The 26,998-nt window shown below is 41.5% G+C and overlaps 1 protein-coding gene, 1 non-coding gene and 1 pseudogene across 2 annotated transcripts in view; 2 read left to right on the plus strand and 1 right to left on the minus strand.

Annotated features, from left to right (window-relative positions):
• CCDC158 (coiled-coil domain containing 158) overlaps window positions 1-26,998 on the plus strand; it is a 74,407-nt gene that overhangs the window by 38,474 nt on the left and 8,935 nt on the right. The window contains exons 12-20 of the mRNA XM_075997801.1: window positions 7,603-7,792; window positions 9,677-9,829; window positions 13,174-13,286; window positions 15,601-15,759; window positions 16,737-16,829; window positions 17,376-17,501; window positions 19,555-19,718; window positions 20,885-20,944; window positions 22,023-22,082. Of these exons, the coding sequence (XP_075853916.1) occupies window positions 7,603-7,792; window positions 9,677-9,829; window positions 13,174-13,286; window positions 15,601-15,759; window positions 16,737-16,829; window positions 17,376-17,501; window positions 19,555-19,718; window positions 20,885-20,944; window positions 22,023-22,082 (1,118 nt within the window). The remainder of the gene's footprint in view (window positions 1-7,602; window positions 7,793-9,676; window positions 9,830-13,173; window positions 13,287-15,600; window positions 15,760-16,736; window positions 16,830-17,375; window positions 17,502-19,554; window positions 19,719-20,884; window positions 20,945-22,022; window positions 22,083-26,998) is intronic.
• LOC142864761 (U6 spliceosomal RNA) lies at window positions 10,481-10,587 on the plus strand. The gene has a single exon (XR_012915108.1). It is a non-coding gene; the product is annotated as a U6 spliceosomal RNA (small nuclear RNA).
• LOC105859877 (tyrosine-protein kinase RYK pseudogene) lies at window positions 23,553-25,363 on the minus strand (annotated as a pseudogene).

Genomic DNA, 26,998 nt, shown 5'->3' on the forward strand with positions numbered 1-26,998 from the left:
ACATCCATGCCAGCATTTGTTGTTTGGGGACTTTTTGATAAAGGCCATTCTCACTGGAGTTAAGTGATATCTCATTGTGGTTTTGATTTGCATTTCCCTGATGATTAGAGATGTTGAACATTTTTTCATATGTTTGTTGGCCATTCTTCTGTCATCTTTTGAGAAGTTTCTGTTCATGTCCTTTGCCCATTTTTTTAATAGGGTTGTTTGATTTTTTTCTTGCTGATTTTCCTGAGTTCTAAATAGATTCTAGTTATCAGCCCTTTATCAGATGTGTAGCTTGCAAAAATTTTCTCCTATTCTATGGGTTGTCTGTTTGCTCTCTTGACAGTTTCTTTGGCTGTGCAGAAGCTTTTTAATTTCATTCGGTCCCATTTGTTTATTTTTGTTGCTGTTGTGATTGCCTTTGGGGTCTTCTTCATAAATTCGTTGCCTGGGCCAATGTTCTTGCAGGTTAGATGTGGTTCCTAAAGGCAGCAGATACTTGGCTTGTGTTTTGTTATCCATTCGCCAGCCTATGTCTCTTGAGTGGGGAGTTCAAGCCATTCACTTTTTTTTTTTTTTTTTTTGAGACAGAGTCTCACTTTGTTGCCCAGGCTAAAGTGAGTGCCGTGGCGTCAGCCTAGGTCACAGCAACCTCAAACTCCTGGGCTCTAGCAATCCTCCTGCCTCAGCCTTCCAAGTAGCTGGGACTACAGGCATGCGCCACCATGCCCGGCTAATTTTTTCTATATATTAGTTGGCCAATTAATTTCTTTCTATTTATAGTAGAGACGGGGTCTCGCTCTTGCTCAGAGTGGTTTTGAACTCCTGACCTCGAGCAATCCACCCGCCTCGGCCTCCCAGAGTGCTGGGATTACAGGCGTGAGCCACCCCAACTGGCCAAGCCATTCACATTTATTGAGATAACTGATAGGTGGGGAAGATTTCTGTTCATTATGTTGGGTTGAACTTTGTTGCTTTGTTTTCTCTCTTGAGCCATTGTGGTGTCTGGGCTTTGATCTTTAGCTTTGAGTAGATTTACATTTGTGAGTGTTTATTGTGCTGATCGGTGGGTAACACTGTTTTGAGTACTTCTTGAAGCACTGGTCTTGTCGTGGTGAATTCCCTCAGTCTTTGCTTATCTGAGAATGTCTTGATTTCTCCTTCATATACAAAACTTAGTTTTTCAGGGAATAAGATTCTAGGCTGGACATTGTTCTGTTTCAGAAGAGTGAAAATGGGGGCCCAGTAAAGTTGTAAAGTTTCAGTAGAGAAGTCTGGTGTTATTCAAATTGACTTTCCCTTGTATGTTACTTGCTTCTTTTGTCTTACAGCTCTTAGAAGGGCCTCTTTAGTTGATATTTTGGTCAGTCTGATGACTGCATGTCCTGACGTCTTCCTGTTTGCATTGAATCTCCCAGGGGTCCTCTGAGCTTCTTGAACTTGTATATCAAGATTTTTAGCAAGGCCTGGGAAATTTTCCTTTATTATTTCTTCAAATAGCTTGTCCAACCCTTGAGTGTTGGCTTCTTCCCCTTCTGGCAACCCTATGACCCTCACATTAGGTTTCCTCACATCATCCCACATCTCTTGTAGGCTTTGCTCTTTTCTCTTGTTTCTATGCTCTATCTCTGTGACTGTTTTATTTAATTGGAAGGTGTTATCTTCAATCTCTGAGATTCTTTCTTCTGTTTGATCTACCTTGTTCTTGAGGCTTTCCACTGAATTTTGTAGTTCCCTGAATTGATTCTTCATTTCCAGGAGTTTGATTAAACTTTTCTTCATTGTATTGATTTCTTTAGTGAACTTTTGTTGCAGGTCCTGGAGGCTTTTTGTGCTTTTTTTGTGTTGGTTATTGAGTTGTTCTTGCAGGTCGTTGAGTTTTCTTATGATCCACATTCGGAATTCCTCTTCTGTCATTTTGGTTGCCTGATTTTGGTTGGTGTCCGTTTCTAAGGGGCTGGTGCTTCTCTTTGGGGGTGTGGTTTCCGTTTGGTTCTTCATGTTTCCGGAGTTCCTTGGCTGATTTCTTCCCATGTCGATCAGTTGTTGTTTCTTTCCTTTAGGTTTTCGTTTGGATATTCACACGCCTTGTTTAGTTTCTGAGCCAGTAGGTGGTGTCTGTAGGTGAGATTCGACCACTCCCTGTATAATGAGTCAGTGGGTGACGTGAAAAGGCTGTGCAGGATGTCCTCCCTGTTGGTAGGTGGCGCTTGTTTGGAGGAACAGGCTACGCTGTTGTTTTGTGTCCTGTTATCAGCTCTTGTTCCTGTAGGGAGGCACTCTAGTGCCTCAGGTGGTCGGTGGCGCCCTGGGACTGCCAGGTGTGTCCTTTTCTCCCCCTCAGTGAGGGCTGGTCTAGGAGAGAGTCTGGGCGGAGCTGGGTTGGGTGAGCCTGCCCTCAGGCACCACCAATGCCGTTAGCAGGGGTCAAAGTTCTGTTCTCTGCTTCCAGGCAAAGCTGACAGGGAGGGGCTGGAATGGTCCCGCTCAGTCAGAAAGTCTACGTGTGGGGTGGGGCTGCCTGAGACCCGCAGTCTGGAGTGGGCCTCACTCCTTTTCACCCTCCCCAACTCCACGGCTACTCCTAGGTGTCTGCCAGCAGGCCAGACCTCAAGCCACCAGGCCTCCCCTGGCTGTGATGCCGATGGGAGGTTCCCTGCATAGGAACGCCACCTGGCCTGGGCCCACGGCCTCCCTTTGGGAGGAGGGTTGCCCTCTAGGACGCTGATCTGGCCCTGAAGGCACACACACCTCAGTAGGCTGTTCCTGTATATCCCTTCTGTGCCCCAGGCAATGCGAGACCTGGGTGCACAGGATCTGGTCTGCAGGTCTGACCTCTGGGCCCCAGAGTTCAAACTATATCCCCACCAGGGAGAGGAGTGCCAGTCCCAGTTCACCCACAGGGAGCCCAAGCTGGGTCTATGTCTCTCAGCCTCAGGGTCTGCCCTGTTCTCCTGGGATCACCGTGCCAGCAGCTCCTGGGAGGGCTGGCGGGTAGGGAGCTCACAGTCTGAGTTCCCCTTAGTCAGCTATAGGGCCCCAAAAGGGGGGTCCAGTTTCCTGGAGGTGCCTCCGGCTGGTGGCTATATTGTCTCTCAGCAGCCACGGGTAGGGTTGGGGGAGGGGAGAAGGAGCCAATATGGCGCCTGCCGTGCGGCTCCGGTCTGTGCACACGGCAGTGCCCCGAGGGACTTGGGAGCCTGGTGCTGCGTCCGCCACAGGCTCACCTCTCACTGGCAGTGGCCGTCTCTGGGCTGGTGTCGCAGGTCTCTCCACCTTCTGGGGTCCCCACCAGCAGTCCGAGTTACAAGGGAGGGGAAAGTTAATCGCTCTACCTCCCCTTGCCACTGGTCTCCAGGCTGCTACAGAGGTCTCACCTTCCAGTTCTTCTCTGCAATCTCCTCCCGTGGAGTCTCCCATGGTCTCAGGTACCCCTCCTGCCGACCCTCATCCGATGTAGGCTCGTCTGCTTGCTTCTTTCTTCTAATTTCTGTTAGAATCTGTCTTTTCTGCAGAGACACTCTGTCTGGCGGTGTTTCTTATCTACCATCTTGATTCGGATCCGTTCCTCAAGAATTCTTATGATTTCATGCCTTAGATCTAAGTCTTTTATCCATCTTACATTAATTTTTGTAAGTGGTGAGAGGTAGGAATCCTATTTCATTCTTCTGCATGTGACTATCCAATTTTCCCAGCACCATTCATGGAATAAGGTTTCTTTTCCCCAGTGTACATTGTTGTCTGCTTTATTAAAGATCGCTTGGTAGGTGATTTTATATCTGAGTTCTCTTTCTGTTCCATTGGTCTGTGTCTTTATATTTGTACCAAATACCATGCTGTTTTGGTTACTATAGCCTTATAGTACAGTTTGAAGTCTGGTAATGTGATGCCTCTAGATTTGTTCTTTTTACTCAGGATTGCTTTGGCTATTTGGGCTCTTTCTGGTTCCAAATGAAGCTTAGAATTATTTTTTTCTAGATCTGTAAAGTAAGACTTTGGTAACTTAATGGGATTGCATTGAATTTGTAAGTCACTTTGGGTAGTATAGACATTTTAACAATGTTGATTCTACCTATCCATGAGCATGATGTGTTTTTCCATTTGTTTGTATCCTCTGTGATTTCTTTCCTTAGAGTTTCATAGTTCTCCTTGTGGAGATCTTTCACCTCTTTGGTTACGTATATTCCTAGATATTTCATTTTCTTTGTAGCTATTGTGAATGGTACTGAGTCTCTGATTTGATTCTCATCTTGACTCTTGTTGGTGTATAGGAATGCTACTGATTCCCTTGATTTTGTATCCTGAGACTTTGCTGAGGAGACTCTTGGTGGAATCTGTGGAGTTTTCTAGATAAAGATCATATATCATCAGCAAAAAATGATAGATTGACCTCCTCTTTCCCAACCACAGCCCTAGGAGGTATGCTTTCTCTCAGCTTTGTAGGCTGAGCACTGCTCCCACTGACAGCGGAGAAGCGGGGTGCGCTTTCTCCCAGTAACTGTGGGCCCTGAAGGCTGGAGCCTTTCTTGTGAGACTGAGCAAGGACTGAACGTCCATCAGCTGGTTCCAGGAGGTGGGATAGGAGCAGCACATGCCCAGTACTGGTTGTGATGCCTCAGGCTGCCCCAGGGAAGCCCTCCCCATCCCTCGCCCCATGAGGCCGGATTTAGTGTGACAGTTGCCAGGAGCAGCTAGGCAGGGATCAGAGAGCCCCCAGTTTAGGGCCTTCACTGCCCCAGCCCATCACAGGTGGTCAGTGAGACAAGCTCGGAGCTCCCCACTGACCATTTTTGAACACCAAGAGCTTGTCATGTGTTTACATTTCAAATGTAGCCCTGGTCTCTATGTTTAAACTTCTGTTACAACAGTCAGATTGCATTGGCCAGTACAACAGGCTTCAATCTGGGGAGACAATCTGATGACAAGAGAAAGTTAATTTTGTTCTCCAACAGCATTTACTTGTGAAGATCTAGGCCAGTTCTGTCCACTAGAAATATAATGTGAGCCATATATATAATTTTGAATTTTCTAGGAGACACAGAAAAGGTAACATTAATTTTAGTAACATATTTTATTTAATTTTATATCTAAAATATGGTGATTTTTTAATATTATCAATATAACAAGTTATTGAGATATTTTCATTCTTTTTTTTACACAAAGTCTTTGAAATCTGATGTGTGTTTTATACTAACAGCACGCATCCACTTAGATTAATCACATTTCAAGTGCTCGATAGTTACCTGTGGCTGCCGTGTCACCCGTGCAGACCTACCCTGCTCTCCAAGGAAGGGCTTCCTCCCAGGAAGGCTTCCACACAGGCGGAGACTGCTGGGAGGCGACTGGAAGTCTGCGTGAGAAGCGGAGGCCGTGGGACCTGGAGATCGGGCGGGAACTGGCGAACAGCTCGGAAGCAGGGGCGAGGGGAAGGGAAAGACACCACCCACGTGGAGGGTTCAAACTAAGATTGGCAACGTGGTAGCAGCCCTAACAGAGAGGGCCAGGAAGAAGTCCTGGGGAAGAACCCTCTGTGAAGAAGGAATAGTGTTTTGGTCAGAGTTTGTGGAGCATTCCAAGCTGGGAATTTCTGACAGTTAGTTGGAAATACCAGATTAGAGTTGCCATATTCATATTCCTACTCTGTTCAAAGGACAAGACTGCCACTGCAAACCGCTCTCATCTAAGCCTCCATCCATCTCGTTTGCTCTCCCAGTTGCCATCTCAGTGTTTTCCTTGCTCCTACTCCGACCCCCAGCCCCTACTCTTTATTCTTCACGTTACAGCCAGAGTTATGTATGTGAAACATTGAGTCATTCCTGTGCTCAAAGCTATCCAGTGACTTCTTCTCTCCCTCAGAATGAAGTCTCAGGTTCTTACGTTGCCTCTAAGGCTGGCGTGATCTTTCCCATGGCTCCCTCTCTCATTTCATCTCCTACTTCGGCAAGTGCGCTCCCTCCAGCCCCACTGGCAGCTTGGCTGCTCCTCACATACCTCACTTGCACCTGGAGCTCTTCCAAAGCTGCCCACCGGGCTTGCTCCTTGATTTCCCGAGGCCTCTGCTCAAATGTTACCTCATCAGAGAGGCCTTTCCTGACCATCTGTGGCAGGGTTTGACTATTCTCCAGGAGGACTCATGGGAGTCAGTGTATAGTCGTACTCAGGGCTATGATTTACTGGGATTTATTATGACTTATTACTGTCTATGTATCCCTGTGAAAGGATACAAGGCAAAATCAGCAAAAGGAAAAAGTACTGGGGCAAAGTCTAGAGAAAACCAGGCACAAGCTTCCAAGAGTCATGTCCCAGCAGAATTAAACAGGACGTGCTTAATTTCCCCAGCAAGAAATTATGACACCTGTCAAATGTTGCCAACCAGAGCGGCTCATTAAAGACTCAGCCAGGGTTTTATTTTTATTTATTTATTTATTTATTTATTTTTTATTTATTTATTTTTTTGAGACAGAGTCTCACTTTGTTGCCCAGGCTAAAGTGAGTGCCATGGTGTCAGCCTAGCTCACAGCAACCTCAAACTCCTGGGCTCAAGCGATCCTGCTGCCCCAGCCTCCCAAGTAGCTGGGACTACAGGCATGTGCCACCATGCCCGGCTAATTTTTTTTTTTCTATATATATTAGTTGGCCAATTAATTTCTTTCTATTTATAGTAGAGACAGGGTCTCGCTCTTGCTCAGGTTGGTTTCGAACTCCTGAGCTCAAACGATCCGCCCACCTCGGCCTCCCAGAGAGTTAGGATTACAGGCGTGAGCCACCGCGCCCGGCCTCAGCCAGGGTTTTATATTGGAGATTGGCAAGTATCCAGATTCCAGGGTCGAAGAAGGAAAGCAGGTATTCAGCGTAAACCACATTGTGTACACAAGCAGGTTTGGCTTAGAGAGCCACTCTTACCAGCTAGGGTGGTGGGAGCCCTTCTGAAATCCAAGTTCCTAGATGCCAGCCAAGGGCCAGTCTTTTCAGCAGGCCTTTCTGAGGACAGCAGTCAGGCCTGCTAGGTTAACGCTTCTGCACACCAGCTTAACTGAAGCAGCATCCCATCTTCCTCACATTCATTCTCTACCCTTTCACCCTGTTTTTCTTCTTATTCTTATTTCTCTTACCTGACATGTTAAATACTTGATGTTGTGTGTCTACTCTCGTGAAAGGAGGACATGAGGACAAAGACATGGTTTGTTTTGTTTACTGTGTCCAGGGCCAGGACTGGGTGAGGTGAGTGATACCTAGCTTGGAGGCCCTCACCCAGCTGCCTCACTCGCCTTACCCTGGTCACGACCCTGCGTCTGTCTCCCTGGCAGGTAAAATAATGCCTGCCACAAAGTAGATGTTCTATCCATATTTTTCAAATGAATAAATGTAGAATAGGAATAATGAAATGTTGTGGCAAGTGATTCTAGGAATTGACATCTAAGGTTAAAAGAAAGGTAACTATTCTTTTTGTTTCGCACTTACTATTGATTCTTTGTAATAAAATATAAGTTTAATGTCCTGATAAATAATTAAAAGATACTAAGTACAGATAGAACACTAATGTGATGTCATTTGTGGCTATACATGTGCATATTTTTTATTTCTATCCCTATCCTCTGCATTTATCCATACATTTAGATTTTGAAAGATAAAAAAGATGCGAAGATCCGGGAGCTTGAGGCCAGAGTGAGCGACCTGGAGCTGGAAAAGGTGAAGCTGGTGAACGCGGGCTCCGAGCGGCTCCGTGCCGTGAAGGACATCAAACAAGAAAGAGACCAGTTGTTAAATGAGGTGAAAACTAGCAGGAATGAGTTAAACGGTCTTTCAGGTATGTTCTTCAGTGCAAATCCTACTAAAAGTGGGAGTACTTGTCAGTGAAGTCCGACGTAGACCCCAGCATGATGGCAAGAGAAAGGCGTCTCATCCCACATTATAAATGTGGATAGTTATGCTGCCCCTGTGGAATCACTGATGGCCTGAAATCCTCATGGTTCTCCAGAAAGAGCCACCACATCTTACACTCACTAACCATAACTTTAGTCAACCTTAGACTCAAGAAAATCCTGTACGGAGTCTCTAAGAGAAGGGTGAGGTGTCCAGATTCCAGGCTCCCAGAAGGACAGCAGGTGTTCAGCATCAATCAGTCATGCTGTCTGCACAGTTCTGTTTCCATGGAAGTGTAAACCTTGAGTCCTTTGAGTCAAATAGCTTGATAAGAGGTCTGATAGTGAAATGACATGTAAACAGACTTATGCAAATTTACTAAAAGGAAAGATCCAAGGCCTTACATTAAACATTGAAACACTCCAGTTTATGGCTGGTATGGGCCAGTGTCACATACGTCACACGCACACGGTCGGTAATTACTGAGCATTTATTGTGCCAGACACTGTGATGGTCCTAGAAACCCCACATGAAGCTCACAGCCCGGTAGGGAAACAGACCTACACAGAAATGGGTGGCGGGCCAGTGAGGGAGCTACAGTGGAAGTGCATCGGGTTCAAAGACAGCACAGAGGACAGAGAATCCGCCCCTGTTAGGAAGTGACATCTACACTGGGTTGGAGAGAAAGGAGTTTGGCAGGTGAAAAAGAGGTAGAAGGACATTCTAGACAGAGAGAGCACTATGGTCAGTCATGTTATTCATGCCTTCATGCTCAAATACCAGGTGAGCATGAAGGCATGAAATAACATGATTGACCTCAGAAGCATTGGCTGGAGCAGAAGTACAAAGGAATGAGGTAGCAGGTAGGTAGAGCTAGACAATGTGGAGCCAGTGAAGGGTATTAAATAGTAGGTCGTTGTCATCAGATTTTGGAAGGATTGTATTAGCAGATAAATTAGAGGAAGGCAAGTCTAAAGAGACAGAGACCAACCATTTACGGAGGTTTTTGCAGTAGTCCCAGGAAAATATGATGAGGACTTGAACTAAGGCAGTGGCAGTGAGAAGCAAAGGAGAGGTGTTTTTGGAGGTTGAATCAGCAGGACTTGGTGATTGGAGGGGTTAAGCATAGGTTTCAGGTTTTAGCTTGTAGTGCTGGGAGGGTAATGATAGCAGCAGCTAGGAGGGGACCAGCGGAGCGGTCAGCTTGAGAACAGGAGGGTGAGGTGTGGTCAGCGTGAGGCAGTCGGTTTCAGGTGGTGTCAGGACATATGCCGACATGGAAATGTCTGGATCGATGGAGCTGAATCTTTGTTCCTTTTATATGCAAATCTAATCATATATCAATAGAGAAATATAAATATATAGATGGACGTTGTGTGTATGTTTTCTAATATATCGAATGATGAGTCTTTGCCAGGTATTTTGATAGGTAATGGAGATATAAAGTCAGATAAGACACGTGGCACCTCAGGTTACTCACAGTGTCAAAGAGATTCACCTACCTACAGATGGTGGTTAAATCTGCTATAATGTATGTGTTCATCCAAGAAGAAAGTTCAATATGAAATAGATATGATCTAATTACAATAGTTGGGGAAAAAACAATGTGTAATAAGTAGGTAAAGGAGGAGGATCTACCCAAATAGATTAAAGAGTCAGATAGATGAATTGTGTACGTACATCTAATTTTTGTAACAAATGAAGATATAACTAAATAAGTTTTCTTCTAGCTCTAAAATTCTGTGATTATTAATTGCAAATAAAATATACTTTGTAATACTGGGATAGAAAAAAATAATCATCTATTATAAATTATCATATTGTATAGAGGACTATGAAGTCTTAAAAAGGAATTTTCGAAACAAAACTGAAGAAATGGAAACTACTACAAATAAGCTGAAAATGCAATTAAAATCTGCACAATCTGAACTAGAACAAACAAGGAACACGTTAAAGTCAATGGAAGGATCTGATGGTCATGGTATGTTCTGTTAGATTTTAAAATTTTCCTCTTGTTTTTATTCCATTGGTCTAGATTTATTAAAACACAAACCCTAATACATTGCCTACACCTCTTACAGTGCCAGGTGATGTGAGAAATATACAGTAATAGGTATTGATGATGGGTGTCATGTAGCAGTAATTCAGTTTTTTAGGGAAATTACCATGTGCTTAATTTAATCCCTAAAGTATCTGAATCTTCCCTTTATCCTTTAGCTATTTCAATAATTTCTAACAGATCTCAATGTCTATAAATGTCAATTATTTTTAAGGCTATAAATAAAAATTACCAATTTTCATTCAACTCCTTATTTTTCAACATGTGCATTATCTATATAAACTATCAATCTCTGGCTAATTGGCAGTTCTTGATTCCTTCTCTGTGACAAAAATGCAAAGGAACCCTGGAAATTGAACTAGTAGGTGAAGGGTCCCTTCTCGCCACCTAGACCTGTCCCCTTTTTACCTTCTGTCCGTACTAACACAGAGAGGAAGTTTATCTGTTGTTTCATGTTATTCATATCATTGTTGGCATGACTGTATTAGCTGACTATAAGGTTAATATTTATCTAATTAAAGTGTACATTTTTCCATTTCTCAATATTTTTTTGATGTGAGAAGATTTATCTTTATGCTCGCTTTGGCAGCACATAGACTAAAATTGGAATGATATAAAGAAGGTCACTGTAGTCCCTGCACAAGGATGACAGGCAGATCCTTGGAGCCTTCCATGTTTTTTTTGTTTGTTTGTTTTTGTTTTTTTTTGTTGTTTTTTTTTAAAGGGTCCAAGCCCCAGAGCACCAACACAGTGGCCACTCTCGCAGGCAAGGACCGCCTTCTATGTTTTGTTGGTCCTTGGTGGTTTGGCCCTTTGCTGGCTGACACTGAGGAAACGTTGGGGTTTGGGGAGATCACTTAAGAAGCCACTTTGGCTCTGGGAGGCCGAGATGGGAGGATTATTCAAGGTCAGGAGTTCGAAACCAGCCTGAGCAAGAGTCAGAGCCCGTCTCTACTAAAAATAGAAAGAAATTAATTGACCAACTAAAAATATATATACAAAAAATTAGCCGGGCATGGTGGCGCATGCCTGTAGTCCCAGCTACTCAGGAGGCTGAGGCAGGAGGATCGCTTGAGGTTAGGAGTTTGAGGTTGCTGTGAGCTAAGCTGATGCCACAGCGCTCACTCTAGCCTGGGCAACAAAGTGAGACTCTGTCTAAAAAAAGAAGCCGCTTTGGGGTCTGTGGGTTGCCCCCACCCCCAGATGGCATCCCTGTCTCAACGCCCTGTAGGCATGTCCACTACCACCCCAGCCAGGGGTGTCTCAACTATCAGGTTACCTAGAGAATCCTTGTATTCCCATTCAAATTCTTGTTTTGGGATATGAGGGTGATATCTGTCACGGCCCTGATGGCCAGGGTTGATTGGCGGTCTGGCTGGCTAGGCGAGTGTGCCCTTCCTCCCTCACCGCTCCTTGTGCGCCCTCCGGAAGCTGTGAGCTGGGTGGAGAGGACGGCCTTCCCGGTAGAGGAGGACCATTCTTCAGTCAAGCGTAGACGAATAGCTGCCCTCCCCTGCTAGAACCTCCAAACAAGCTCTCAAATTCTTGTTTTTATTGAATAAAATCAGTTTAAAATGAAAGAGATATATTTGAGAAAATTACCTCTGAAGGCCAGCCATGATCCACTTAGACTAGAATTCTTTAAAGTGTTGAGCAAATGATGTTAGACTTTGTTTAAACATTCTTTTTATTTCATCATATTATGGGGGTACAAATACAGTTAAGGTTACATATGTTGCCCTCGCCACCTCCCCACCCCCGCTGAGTCAGGGCTTCAAGCGCGTCTGCCCTCCTGGCCCGGGGCAACTCATGCAGGTGTGCACCCACCCTCCTCCCCTCCCACCTGCCCACACCCGATAAAAGGTTTTGGGGTTTTTTTTTGACATTTTGGTTACATTTTATATCTTTGCCTCTCCCTAAGAAGGGTTAGAGGTATGTCCTTCCCCTCCACAATGATCACCACATCCCTAAGATGTGGGTCTACTGCCCCCCAATCCCTGGTGAACAACACCACCATTTGGGCACCATAGTGTTAATCAGTCAGTACCAATTTGATGGCGAGTAGGTGTGGAGCGAGTAGGTGTGGAGCCCTGAGCTTGTGTCGCCTCATTTTGGATAATGGGCTTAAGCTTAATCCAGGATAGTATAAGCGGTGCTAGCTCGCTGTCATTTCTTAGAATTGAGTAATATTCCATTGTGAACATACACCAAATTTTGATTATCCACTCATGAATTGACAGGCACTTGGGTTGTTTCCATGTCCTTGCAATAGTGAATTGTGCTGCCATAAACATTCGGGGGCAGGTGTCTTTATAATAGAATGTCTTCTTCTCTTTGATGATGTTAGACTTTTGATCTATTAATAAATCAATGTATTGTGTCTGTGTTAACCCTATTTTTGACAGTTTAGGTATAAGAACTCTTGTTAGTGACAAGTCATACCTTTCATTCTGATAGTTTGTTTTTAATAGTACATTTTATTTTTTATTTTTAAACTGTAAGCTACAACCAGACCTGAGACTCAAAAACAGTGGCATTTTCAAGCCTCTTTCCTCAGCTGACTATAAGAAAAAACACACGGTCTTCTGACTTTGAATTTCCAAGTAAACATGAGCTTCATATATCCTTTCAATGCCCTGCCATTTCTTAAGTATTGCCTTTGACCATCTAGAACATTCTCATCCTGTCGTCATCAGTTTTCCAAACATAATCACATACATGCTTATGCTGGCAGCTTGACAAATGAGACAGTAGTGAGTTCCAGGCACATGACATTAACCATGAGAATGAAAATGGAATGGTTTGTGATATCACTGGAATCTTAAAAAACATATAGTATATATAGTAGTATTTTAAGTATGAGTTTCTGGAAAAATCATTTTAATAATATACATTATTCATTATATGACTATATATTTGTGTATATATATATTTTTCCTATATGTGTGAGTTTGTAAGTTGCCAGTGGAAATATGGCAACTTACAATGGCCAATGAAATTAATCTCAGTAGCAAAAAAAATCCCCACAAATCATCATCATATGTATATTTCCCAGCTCGAAATCTCTAATAGTAGCTAAAAATTATTACATCCCAAAATTATGAAAAGTGAAGACTTGTCTGTGATCTTTCCTTACAACTGCCCAGGTACCTTGGAGGATCTTACTTGTCAGCTTCTCATACAGTTTAACCATCAAATTACAGTAGCCTCTCAAACGTTAGAAACTTTAGAAACTAAGGCACAGTTTGCCTCCTTTTCTCCCCCAGCTATGAAGGTGGCAATGGGGATGCAGAAGCAGATCACAGCCAAAAGAGGCCAGATAGACGCCCTGCAGAGCAAGATTCAGTTTTTGGAGGAGGCAATGACAAACGCAAATAAGGTGAGTCCCTGTTCCCAGAGAGGGGAAGCCAGCATGTTCATTCACTGATATACTTCAAGGCAGGATAAGACATGACAGAGATTCAAAGTGCAGGGGGAAAAGAGAAAAGCTTATTTTTGACTGAGATTAGAATGAGGGAAAAGATCTTGAAGAAACATCTGAGCAGGGTCTTGAAAGCTAATATTTTAAATGTGGGAAGTAGGCAAAAGGATATTCTTGGTAGAGGCAGAGAATGAATCCAAACAAAGGACAGTGAGTTCCATTATAATGTGATATATGTGTTTCTAAAAATCGCTATGCTGTACAAAACTGTGTAATAAAAACCACAGGGCATATGAGAACACATAAAAAACAAGAACCTAATAAAAACAGTAGCACAGTCTTACCACTGTTAAATTGGTATGAAATGCACAAATACCACAATAAGTAAGGCCATTTACCTTGAAAAAGACCTGAAGTTTTCTTGTAGAAGTATGCGTCAAGGGTTACAGCTTGTATATTATCATGAAGGGGTGGACGTAGGCTTTCCTGTAACACCAAATGTGGATGCATGTGGCTCGTAACACGAGGTAGCTGGTAGGTGGGTGTTTGAGGAGTATGCAGGTGTGCTTGTGTATTCCCATGCAGCTGTTGGGCTAAGTGCAGTGTTCTGCATTGACCAGCATGTCATGAATGAAACTGCGCATAGCAACCATGACATTTGCCTTAAGCTCAGCTGTTCCCTGATACCACTTTGGAACAAATGTATGTTTTCAAAAGAAGATTTATAACAGGACTGATAATGATGTAGGTGAGGCAGTAGATAGCCTAAGTAGAAAATAAGTGCAATGAAGTAATTGCTAGTTTACTATCCATGATGAGCTACTAAAAACTTTGGAATGCAACTCAGTATTAACAAGTATGTATATACTTTTGTGCACACCCTTCATCATATAGACTTACTTATTTCCTTTCTGTGTTCTGCATTTTTTTCTCTCTCCTTTTCTCTTGTCCTCAATTCATTTTTTTCCCTTTCTCCTTCTGTGACTTGCCTTTGGGAACCTAAAGCAGTGTGTATCTTCCCTGATGGTTCTTAATGCTTAAGAGTCTACGCCTGCTAGCAGCAAAAAAGCCTGCCCCCACCTAAAGGAGAGTGTTCCCATAGTTGAATGACATTTCCTCCAAATGAAATGGAGGAACCCTATAAAATTAATGCCTCTTTCTTTCTGAAGCCTTTTCTGCCCAACCTAATTAGAAAAGGAAGAATTATGTCCCTACAAAATGTGTATTACAGTAGCAACACCTTCTACCTTATTTACATTAAACATTTTTCACTATTAAAACAATATACTTTTTAAAAGATAGCCAGATGTGGTGGCTTGTGCCTATAATCCCAGCTACTTGGGAGGCTGAGGTAGGAGCATCACTTGAGGCCAACAATTTGAGACCAGCCTGGGCAACATATCGAGAACCAGTCTCTTAAAAAAGTTTTTTTTAATTAGTTGGGCATGGTGGTGTACACCTGTAGTCCCAGCTACTCAGGAGGCTGAGGCAGGAGGATCCTTTGAGCCCGGGAATTCAAGGCTAGAATGAGTTATGATCATGGCATTGTACTCCAACCTAAGCCACAAGTGAGACCCTGCCTCTAAAACAAACAAAAAAACCCAAATACAAACAGGAAATACAAACTCAACCAACTGATGTCTATATTTTAACTTGACAACTATACATTTATTATTTCTGTATACCTAGTCCATGGTGTTTTTCTTAAAGGAATGAATTAATTGTAATGAAATTCTGTTAAATACTAAAGAGACACTGACATGCCGGTGAGCTCACTCTCGGCCCGGGCTGGTGATGTGACTTGAGGGCAGGACGTGTCTCCCTTGCTCTTACGTCACAGGGTCTACTGAAGGTATGTGTGAAACGGATATTCAACCTTGAAGCCAAATTGAAATCCACAAAAATTTCAAATAATGCATCTTCTTTAAATCTCTCTTGTCATCTGGAATAAATTTCAGTAAAATTTGGTATATGATTACTCAATCCCAACTCACCAAAATACTGTCTTTTTATTACAATATAGTTATTTCATATTTTGTAGGTTTCATCAAAGATTTATTAAACCTAGAAAGAAGTAATATTACTAGTAGTGATGGAAATAGGAGAGAGTGCATAATAACATACTTCTGGTAGCTCCTGGCCCCAACTCAGAAGCAGTTAAATAGCATATGATTAAACTTATCTGGTTCAGGATCCTTTAATTATATTTCAGCTACCTCTCAGCATCTGCATCAGCAGATTGTTTCTGATACTTTCTTCTCTGTAATTGTAGGAGAAACATTTTCTGAAAGAAGAGAAGAACAAACTCAGCCAGGAATTGGGCACTGTTGTAACAGAGAAAAACAAGATGGCCGGGGAGCTGGAAGTCCTGAGGTCTCAGGAACGCCGCCTGAAGGAAAAGGTTGCTAATATGGAGGTTGCTCTGGATAAGGTTAGTTATTAACTGCATACATAATTATCAACTAAATAGGTATCAACTAAATAGAATTGTCTGAATAAAAGCTCTGTGTCGATAGAAACTGAACTTGTCAATTTGCATTATATCCTAATCACCTAGCACAAAGGAAAATTATATAGAGAAGGCTCTTCTGAGTTTTAAAAACATAGTCATAATGCATACTTTTGCTAAGTTATCTTTTTTAAACTGACAGAGTCACAGGAGCAGGAAGCTATAAGATATAAGATGCTCCTATTATCCTTAGTGGCCTGAATAAGTAAAAATGCCTTCTTTAGCACCTAACTTACCACTAAAAAATGACTTGGGCTCTAGGTAGAATATAGTTTCTTAATAATCTCAATAAATGGTAAATTAAAGCTAATGTCTGGCAGTTTGTAGGGTCCAGAAAATGTAGGTAGAAAACACAGCTTAAAAGAATGAGAAGGATCAATGACACTGTATTTGTCATTGCCACTTATTATAGAGAGAGAAATCTCTCTTCTTGTCACCTAGAAACTCTGGAACCTAAAACTGTACCAAAACCAACCCTTGAGTGCTGAGAAATCAGAGCCTTCATGGTTAGATAAGCAATTTGTGATCCCACCCCTGCTACCTTTGACTCTTAAAATATGCTATATTGACTCAATGACTTTCAGCTGTGATTATTTTTGCATAAATTTTTATACTTTGCTAACACTACTCATTCCATACTTAGTTCATTCATTCATTCTTTCGAGTGCCCCTCACATACTAAATCCTGTGTATGTGCTAGCCGTACAGAGGATGGAGACAGGGCCTCCAGTTGCTCCCAGTTTACTGAATAAGACAGATAAATAGATAATTGCAACATGAGATAGTGCGGTGAAAGGGGGAAGTTTAGTTGAAGATCTGGCAGCTCTGCCTTCATAGGCTAGTAAAGTACAAGTGTGTGAAGAATGGAGGGTAAACCACTTATGGTTGCTTGATTATAGGCATCTTTGCAGTTTGCAGAATGTCAAGATATAATACAGCGCCAGGAGCAAGAGTCTGTGCGCCTGAAACTTCAGCACACTCTGGATGTGAAAGTAAGGTCATCATAAATAGTCGCTGAAGCAAAAATAATGCCTTTGTTTGATGGGCTTATATATTTTCTTCATATACCTTGGATACATTCAGGTATATTCCAGCATCATCTGATTACTAGCCACGATAGGATCTATACAAACTTTGTTATATGCTATGCCTGTTCTTTTCATAAATAGTAACAAATTGAAGCACTAGGCTTTATTCTTAGTTTACAAGTGAATTCACAAGCACCTGCCTTGGGCACCCCCAGAGGACGAGCTTGCCACGCACAGAGTCCAGAGAATACAAAAACCCAAAGCGTGAGGGTGTTTGGTTGGTTGGGGAATAGCAAAAGTGATATAATCTCTGTGACAGAAACATGTCTTTTAAAAATAGATTTCCCACTGAAATATATTCCTATTTTCAGAGGTCTATTTTAAAGTTACATATATATTTTAAAGTCCCAATAATGGATTTTGCCTGTGAAATCAAATGCATTTTGATCTCACAGTTCTTTGTAGTTGCCGGCTGGCGTTGATTTTGCTCACCTCTGTGTTGTCTCTCAGGAGCTCCAGGGCCCTGGGTACACCTCCAACCCGGCAGTGAAGCCACGCCTCCTCCAGCCGGCGTCTGTCACCCGCTCTCATTCCAACGTGCCGTCTTCCCAGTCCACAACCAGCTTCCTGTCTCATGTGAGTGACCAGTCTTACGATCCGTGATGCAAATGACATACTATGTCACTACTTTTCAGTTAGAAAGAATTGCACTAAAAATTAATATATCTATAGTTATGGCATTTTCAATGACTAGATTTTAGATTTATAAATTTTCCTGTAAATCCAATGGAGTCCAGCTAAATGAAAATATTTTCTTTACTATTTGGTGTTTTCTCTGGGGAAAACAAAGAATGAAATATTCAATGGAATTAATGTTAACAATAATTGTTAAATTATTTAATAGTCTCACATCCAACTCTTTGGTTATTTCCATTACAAGCATTTCCAGTTTACAAAACAAATGCTGAGATGACTAAAGTGAGTATCACTTCAAATGCCACAGGCAAGTTGATGGTATATTTAATATTCTACCAAGATGAAAATTATTTGCTATGTGTGGTTCCTTTGTGAACTTATTTATAATCACAGAGATTTTATTAAGCATAAAACATTTTTGTTCTCTTTAATTAAAATGTTAGAAACTTTGAAAAACTTTTACTTTAATCTTTTATACTTGTAAAGCTCAGAAGTTTATTTTATATGTGCAAAATAAAATTCAACCTTTGTCTTTTCTGAAAATATGTATTTATGGTACCACAAATTCCTTGCAACCAGTATTCAACTATAAAGAAATGAGACTTATTCCATAAATCACACATGAAAATCAATCTCATTAGCTAAAAGTCCTATCTTTTATATGGCAGTGGGATCACCAGTAACCTACTCGTTATGTCACCTGTACCATTTAAATGAAAACTGTGTACTGTTTAAATGAGTAAAAGTTGAAATGGACTCCTCCATACACTTAAGTTGCTTGTGCTAAAAATAAGCTATCACACAACAAAGAATATTCTGTCAAACAGTGGAATAATAATATTAATGATGGAAGTTGAACCTGGTTCTCTCTGGAGACTAGATTCAGAAATGGGCAGAGGAAGGGCAGGAGACTGCTACTTTTGTTTGAAGTATTATAAAACCATTTCACTTTTAAAAATGTACATGTCACACTGATAAAAATTAAATTACCCCCTCTTCCAGAAATAACCCCACAATCAAATAAACAACAAATAACATTCAACCAGGAGTCGTTGGAACTACAGATGTGTCTTTAACTTCCTTGTGTGACCTTTAGCAAGTCAGTTAAATATGTTGTGCCTTGATCTCTTCATCTCTAAAGAGTAGTCTGGACAAAATGATCCCCAGGGTCACCTAGAAAGACTGTCTCAGAAATTCCATGATTTTTCATTACTCAAAAGTGAGCCTCTATTAGATTTTATGTAGCTGCTTAATATACAGACTATACTTGATTTTAAAGACTCTTATTGAAAAAGAACCAGTCATTAACTTAAGTTTTAACTTAAGTATTAAGTTTTTAAAAATAATAATTCTAACAGCAAAAATTAATTTTTTAAATAGATGGTTAAACATGCTTTATACAATAAATTTCTTCTCTTAAAAATGTTTATTATATAATTTTACATGATAAAAGTAATACATGTTGTTTTGTTCACTGACATTTGCCAAGTACCTAGAACAGTGTCTAGTTTATAGTAGGTATTCAATAAATATTTGTCTAATGGCTGAATTAATTCACTATAGAACACTGTCTCCAGCTTTCCATTATTTTCCTGGTAAGTCAGTTATAAATCTTCTCGTTGCTCTTTTGGAGGTAATTTTTTCTCTGACTACTTTTAAGATTTTATACTACATTGTTAAAATTTTAAAATAAAAAAAGTTTAAAATTAAACGTGCCTAGTTTGATCTCATATAAGTATGTGTGTATATGTACATGTACAATGTACATACATGTACAATGTATACCCACATATATATCAATTAGATGTAGTACGCTATTCATTATTGATTCATTATTATTGATTATAATAATGTAGTAGTAAGATTATGGGTGAATTTTTTCCATATGCTCTTCCATAATCTCTATGTACAAGTTGAATTAATTCTGTAACAGGAAATAGCATAGGAATCTGAAAAACAAAGTGTCTTTGTTTTGTAAATTGTTTCAATTCAGCACTCTATGAAAGCTAACGCGCTGAAGGAAGACCCCACCCGGGACTTGAAACAGCTCCTGCAGGAGTTGAGAAGCGTGATCAACGAGGAGCCGGCCGTGCCCCTGGGCAAGGCGGAGGAGGACGGGAGAGCGCCGTCGTCGCTGGGGGCCCTGTGTGTGGCTGTGTAAGACGGGCACGTGCGCGCCCACAGTGGGGAAGCGGATCTCATGGGTGGCTTGCCATTGAGTTGTCATGTGTGACTCTCTGGGAGGGTGAGGTGTAAATAACTGGAAAGAATATCTGCAGTTGCCAGGGAAAGCAACATGGACATGGAAGAGCTGACATCAAGAGAGAATAATATAGTCATTCTGTTCAGAGAGTAGTCAGTGCTCGGTGTTACCCACAGTTACATCCGTAGAGTGATTTATAGCTCCTAACAAATTTTGCATCCATACTTTTACTTAAATGTCGCATTAACCATTTGAGACAAGTCAGGGTAGCATTTATTTATCTCGTTTTATAAATGAGAAAACTATAAATCTCAAAAGGTTGACTTTTCTGTAGGTACACAGTTCAATGGTGGAGCTAAAACTGGAACCCTGAGAATGACATAACACTGCAGGGATACGCTAATACGAAAGACCTTGGTTCTCTAGGTATTCATGCCACTGACTCACCTCAGATTAATAAAAGGTCAGATCCAGAAAGGATTCAGCCAGATCCCCAGCCCTTCTCTGCACATAGCTGCAAAAATCAATGAGGTTCTCATATTATTTTCAAATAGTGCTTTTTAATTGTATTGTATGTTGTCATTCAGATTAGTTTATCTTAAAGCATTTTACTATGGTATATATATACATATATTAATATAATAATCTATTGTTATAATATTTGTTTTCTGATTATATGACAAATATCTAAAAGTAATACTTTCTGAAATAATACCTATATATAAACAGCTTCTAGGCCAGGCACAGTGGCTCATGCCTGTAATCCTAGCACTCTGGGAGGCCAAGATAGGAGGATTGCTTGAGGTCAGGAGTGTGAGACCAGCCTGAGCGAGAGCAAGACCCTCTCTACTAAAAATAGAAAAATTAGCCAGGTGTGGTGGTGTGCGGCTATAGTCCCAGCTACTCGGGAGGCTGAGGCAGGAGGATCGCTGGAGCCCAGGAGTTTGAGGTTGCTGCGAGCTAGGCACATGTCACGACACTTTAGCCCAGGCAGCAGAGTGAGACTCTGTCTCAAAAAAAAAAAAAAAAAAATACACGTAAGCAATTGATTATTCTAAAAAGACATGGAATCTAGAAATTGTGCTTTATATAATTAACTAAGAGTTTTTTGTCTACACAGAGATGATCGAGTAAGAGATTGCATTACTGAATCAAGCCTGAGATCAGACATATGCCAGAGGTAAAAAGCATTGGAAATTCTTTTTTTTTTTTTTTTTTTTTCAGTAATTACTCCTTCACTAAGCATTGGAAATTCTGAATCATATTAATTGTCTAAGAATTTTATATGTGGCCTGGTAATTTGGGAAATCTGTTTGGACAGTTTATATAGCACCTAATGGGCATATTGGGTTCATTGAAGGAGAGCTGTTCTATTGTTTAACTGACTCTAAAAAGGATTTTAATGAAATATACTAAAGTAATTTACTTTCTAGAAGTCAACAGAGATTTTTTTAATTTTAAAGTTTTCTGATGTTTACCCATATGAAGCTATTTTCATATGGTATGCCATACCAAAAATGGAAGAATTTTTTCTGTAACACATATACACATATTTACAATGGCTTGTATAACTTTTGAGAAAAGCATGATCCAAAAGGAAATTATAATAACCTTAGTTTAAAATTATACAAAACCTTATTAAAAACAATTCCATTTTCATCAATAATTGAATAGCTAAATTTTTAAGTGCAATCATTAAAGGAGCATAAAGAAATAAAACCCATAACCTCAAATAACTTCCAAATCAAATCAAAGATAACTTCTAAAAATTGACTTTAGCCAAAAAATATAAAAAGGCAAATATTAATTTGTTATTCTTATAAGAAGCTTGAAAGCCTTCAGCAGCCCTCACTGCGCGCTGCGGGAGTGCCGGTGCGTCAGGCGGGCGCGTGGACTCCCGATTGGTTTCCGGGCTCCTTGTACTCCAGTGCTGTGCGCTGACCGCCGGCCACTCCTGCTTCCCAGGAGTGCAGTGCTTTTTGTCTTTAAGCTTTTCTCCATAGGAGCCAGTGCCCCGATCTCACGCTTTTGCATTTGCATCTATCTGCAGGTAATGTTCAAAGGAACAGTTTTGTTTTATCATTTAGTTAATATTTATGATGTATTCATCTAGCTGACAGTTGATACCGTTCCACCCTACAGAATAAAATTTTTAAAAAAGAAACAAAACAAAAATAATTTCCCTCACTAACCTTTGTTATATTGGTAAGAAAATAACATTGTGTAGACTTTGATTTCTCCCATCCTTCTGCCAACAGAAGCAATAACTCATTAAGGGACTCTACTGAAGGCAGCAAATCAAGCGAAACTCTTAGTAGGTAAGAAATTGTCATACCAGCCCCTAATTTTCAAAATTTCCCTCTTACTACTATTCATTCATTAATTCAAAAGATCTTTAATTGTCCTTAATGTGCCATGCACTGTGCTAGACCCTTAGAACATAATGAGCAGCAAGGTAGGCCTGAGCCCTGTTCTCAAGCTGCATGTACTCATAAGGGCTATTGATTGACTGACTACCTGGAAAAATTTATTTTTATCTTTTCTGTTTTCACCACCTATAAAAATAGAGATATCTGAGCCCTCTTTTTTTTTAAGAATATGAAAGTAAATTCTACTGTTAAAATCTGGTAGATAGGGGCTTATTGCTGTGTCTTCAGCACCAAGCATATGCTGCTGCCCAGTAGCCTGCAGTAAGTATTTAGTGAATGAATTAAGGTAGCATTGTAAGTATTGTCTACTGTCTCTGCTACTTGATCAAAATATAGAGAACTTGAGTCTTTCTTTTTTTTTTAATATAAAACAAATCCTTTAATTGTTCAAGTGTTTTAAAAAACAATTTTATACTTAAGCCAGCCTTGAAGATAAGCACAAAATTTATCAGCTTACATTTTTTTTTAAGCCACAACACAAGCACCCACTCTGTGCATAGCACTATTTTAGGTGCAATAAAAAGGAATCTTAACCTTAGAGACAGGATTTCACTTTCTGGAATTGTGTTATCTCCTTTTCCAGAGAGTAAAAATAAATAAAATCACCATTGCTTACTATGGATCTTCCCCAATCCCCTTCTGGCTCACAGAAAGGCTGATTTCTGCCAAATTTAAGATATAATGAACTCAGCTCTGTTTCCCCCAAAACAAGAAAGCAGAAGTCCTTTTCACTAAAAAAGTAAACAATTTCCCATGCAAGGGCAGTTTGCTTCTAATAAGTATTAAAAAAAATTCTTTCAGTGTTTTTCTTCTAGCTTTTAAGTTTTCTTCCTCTGATATTGCCTTTTCTTGTACAAGGCAAACCAGACACCTTTTTGTGATGTTTTCCTTTCTTAAGAAAAGTATTGCATCTTGAAGACAAACCATTTCCAAGAGTAGTGATAAAAAATAATATTAAAAAAACTTTAAAGGTGAGTCACCTACATTACCTTGAAGTAAAAAAATAAAAAAAGCAGTTGGCACTAAGATAGCTATTCCAAATATCTGTGTCTAAACAATTAAAAAAACCTGTTTATTTATTTTGTAAGAATGCACCCCTAGTCCAAAGTAACTATGTTTTAAAATAATTTTGGCCAAAAAATTTACAAAAACTCTTTCAGTTCAACCTAATAAAAGTGGTATCTAGAAAATATTCCACATTATTAAGTCTGTCTTTAAAAGTTCAGATTCTAAAGCAGTCCTAAGGCACGATGTTCTGGAAGACAAATGTGCTTCTGTTGGCATTGTGATGTATATGAAGTGTCCATGACAGGTTCCAGGTGAGCCCCGACAGGCACCTTCCTCCTGATGCTAAGGACTGTGAGAGAAGAGTCAGACATAAGCTCCCAGGGCTGCATGGAACTCTGTAAGACACTGTACCGACTGCTGAAACTTGGGCCTCTCCTCTGGATCTAAGGCCCAGCAACAGGCCATCATGGCAAATAGTCCATCAGGACAGTTGATTGGCTGGGCTATTCGGTAACCGTCTTTCAAGTACGCGGCCATTTCAAAGGGGTCAATGTCCACATAGGGTGTCTGGCCCAGAGTCATAAGCTCCCACAGCGTCACTCCAAAGGCCCACACATCACTAGCGCTGGAGAACTCATTATTAACCAGACTTTCAAGAGCCATCCACCGAACGGGCCTATTTTCATTATCCCCCAAACAGTGATAGTCCATGGGAAATAAGTCTCTGGAGAGAGCATTATCTGTGATCTTAACTTGAAGTGTGTCATCAATGACACAGTTCCTAGCAGCCAGGTCTTTGTGGATGACTTCCCTTCTGGCCAGGTAGCTCATTCCACAGGCAATCTGAATAGCCATGTGTACCAGGTCTTGCTGAGAAATTGCCTGTGGATTATTGGCCTCTACTAATTTGTACTGCCGTAAAACAATTTAAGATTCCCCCAATTCATGTAAGGCAATATCACCATGGGCTTTTCTCCTTCTTCTATACACACATGAGTAATAGGAAGAAGATTTCTGTGATGAAGACCTCGCAGCTTACAACTTTCAGTGAGCATCATCGTCACCTGAATTTCAGAAGCTTGATCTTTAACTGTTTTTACAAATGCTTGTTTTTCTTTATTTGGATCTTTTTCATCTACTAAAATCCCATGGAAAATACGCCCCAAAGTACCTTCTTGGAGCACATCTTTCAGAGTTATCCTCTCCCTGGATATTGCTATATCCTTCACCTTGGCTTTGGCCTCCAAAAGAGTGACACTTCTCAGGTCGTTCTTCTCTATCCGCAAGGTAGGGTAACCTGAGGAGCTGGAGGTAGGAGTTGCATTGTTGGGTGTGTCAGCTCTCAGATACTGAGTTGTCTGGGTGGAAGGCTGAGACAGCCCTTGGGAACTACTGCTGGCACTGATGCTGTCATCCAGTTCAATCCTTTTCATACTATGAAGGTGCAAAACAGCTAATATTACTGCTACAAGAAATATAACTGCACAACAAACCCCTACACTGATATAAAACACACGCGTAGAAGTGGTTGGAGCTGCATGTACAGGATCATAAATAGTTCTGCTAGTGTTTTTGTCCAAAGCTGAAGTTTTTACTTCTTCAAGTTTTTTGTAGCACATTTTCCTTCGCTTAAAATTTAGGACTGTAAAATTTTTTGAAGAATTTACTGTCAAATTGAGCTGCATAAGTATCATAACTTCAGAATCTACTTTGCCAGTACAGGAAAGCTCGACCGGAAACACTGATAAAGTGCGTGGAACCTCCCCCTGAACAGAAATGTTGACCTGCGGCATGTCCATAGCCACAAAATGGTCTACTTGGAATCCTAGCTTATATTCAACCTTGGACTTTGCATGCCAAGTGAAGTGCAGGAAATTTGTCTCACTGGGTACTAACAGGTTAAAAGATAGAGCACAGTGACTAATGAGGTCGTTTCTCACATAATAAAGTTCTGCATCAAGACCGATCAGCCGGCTCACCTCGTCCTCGCTCAGGTAGAGGCTCACGCTGGGCCGGCGGCCGGGGCGGCGGCAGCGCCAGGCGCGGGCAGCAGGGGCAGCAGCGCGAGCAGAAGCAGCAGCGGCGGCGGCGGCGGCGCCCTCAGGCCGCGGGACCCCCGGGAGGCGGCCCCGGCCCGGCTGCCCCAGCCGCGCCGCCCGCGCATGGCCGCCGCCGCCGCCGCCGCCGAGGAGGAGCGTCTGCTGCCCGCCGCGCCGCCGCCCACCCCGGCCCCGAGCCCCTCACAGCCCGAGCCGGGGGCGGCCGCCCAGGTCATCGCGCCGCCAGCCCGTGGCCGCCAGCCCGCCTCAGACCGCCGGAGCGCGCCTCCGCGCCAGCGCCTCCTCGCGGCGGCGCCCCCTGAAGCGAGCCTTTCTAAACAGCTGGCCCTCAGTGTCCTTCGGGGATTGCTTCCAGTATTCCGGTGGATACCAAAACCCATGGTGCTCAAGTCCCTTATATAAAATGGTGTAATATTTGCATATAACCTATGTATGTCCTCCTGTATACCTTAAATCATCTCTGTATTACTTATAATACCTAATATAATGTAAATAGTTGTTATACTGTATTGTTTAGGGAATAATGACAAAAAAGTCTGTACATGTTCAGTACAGATGAAACCATCCATTTTTTTTCTCGAATATTTTTGATTTGCAGTTGGTTGAATCCCTGAATGCTGAACCCATAGATAGAGAGGACCAACTTTGGATCTTTCTCTTAGCCTGAAAAAATGGTGTTTTGATTTCCTTCTCATCTGGATGTATAATACTATATTGTACCTATTGTTATTATACCTATAATTCACTACTAGATATTTTTATTCTTAGTGTTTTCTGGTTGTTTAGACTTATCTCATTTAGTCTAATATAATCTGATAGGGCACAGTAGTTCACACCTGTAATCCCAGCACTTTAAGATGCCAGAGTGGGAGGATCATTTGAGACCAGGAGTTTGAGACCAGCCTGGACAACATAGCAAGACTCCATCTATACAAAAAATAGGAAAATTAGCTGAGCATGGTGGTACATGCCTATAGTTCCCACTACTCAGGAGGCTGAGGCAGGATCAATTGATTGAGCCTAGGAATTCAAGGCTATAGTGAGCCATGATGACACCACTGTACTGTAGCCCAGGTAACAGAGTGAGACCCTGTCTCAAAAAATAATCTGGATGTGGTGGCTCATGCCTATAATCCTAGCACTCTAGGATGCCAAGGTGGGAAGATTGCTTGAGGTCAGGAGTTTGAGACCAGCCTGAGCAAGAGCAAGACCCTGTCTCTACCAAAATAGAAAAGATTAGTCAGGTGCCATGGCAAGTGCCTTAGTCCCAGCTACTTGGGAGGCTGAGGCAGGAGAATTGCTTGAGCCCACGGGTTGGAGGTTGCAGTGAGCTATGATGACGCCACTACACTCTAGCCAGAGCAACAGAGTGAGACCCTGTCTCAAAAAAAATAATACTTCTGAAGGTCCGGTAACATCAATCCATGTGGAAAAAAAAAGAAACATAATAATATAACCTATGAGGGAGAAATTGTTTTCTTATATATATAGGTTAGAGATGAAAGCTCAGATTGCTTAAGCAACTGCCAAGGTCATACAGCTTGGGAACAGTGGAGCACAGATTTGAACTCAGGTCTAGCTGTCTCCTGAGCTTGTGACCACTGCTGTGCACTGCCTCTGTGCCCCCACACTGGGCTACTTGGAAAGGAGCCCAATCACTGAGAAGACATTCTTTTAAAATTTAATGACTGGCTTAATAAAAGACAACTGGATTCTCATACCTGTTTATGCATTTAA

Source organism: Microcebus murinus, chromosome 26 (genome assembly GCF_040939455.1).
Source record: "Microcebus murinus isolate Inina chromosome 26, M.murinus_Inina_mat1.0, whole genome shotgun sequence".
Taxonomy (NCBI): Eukaryota; Metazoa; Chordata; class Mammalia; order Primates; family Cheirogaleidae; genus Microcebus; species Microcebus murinus.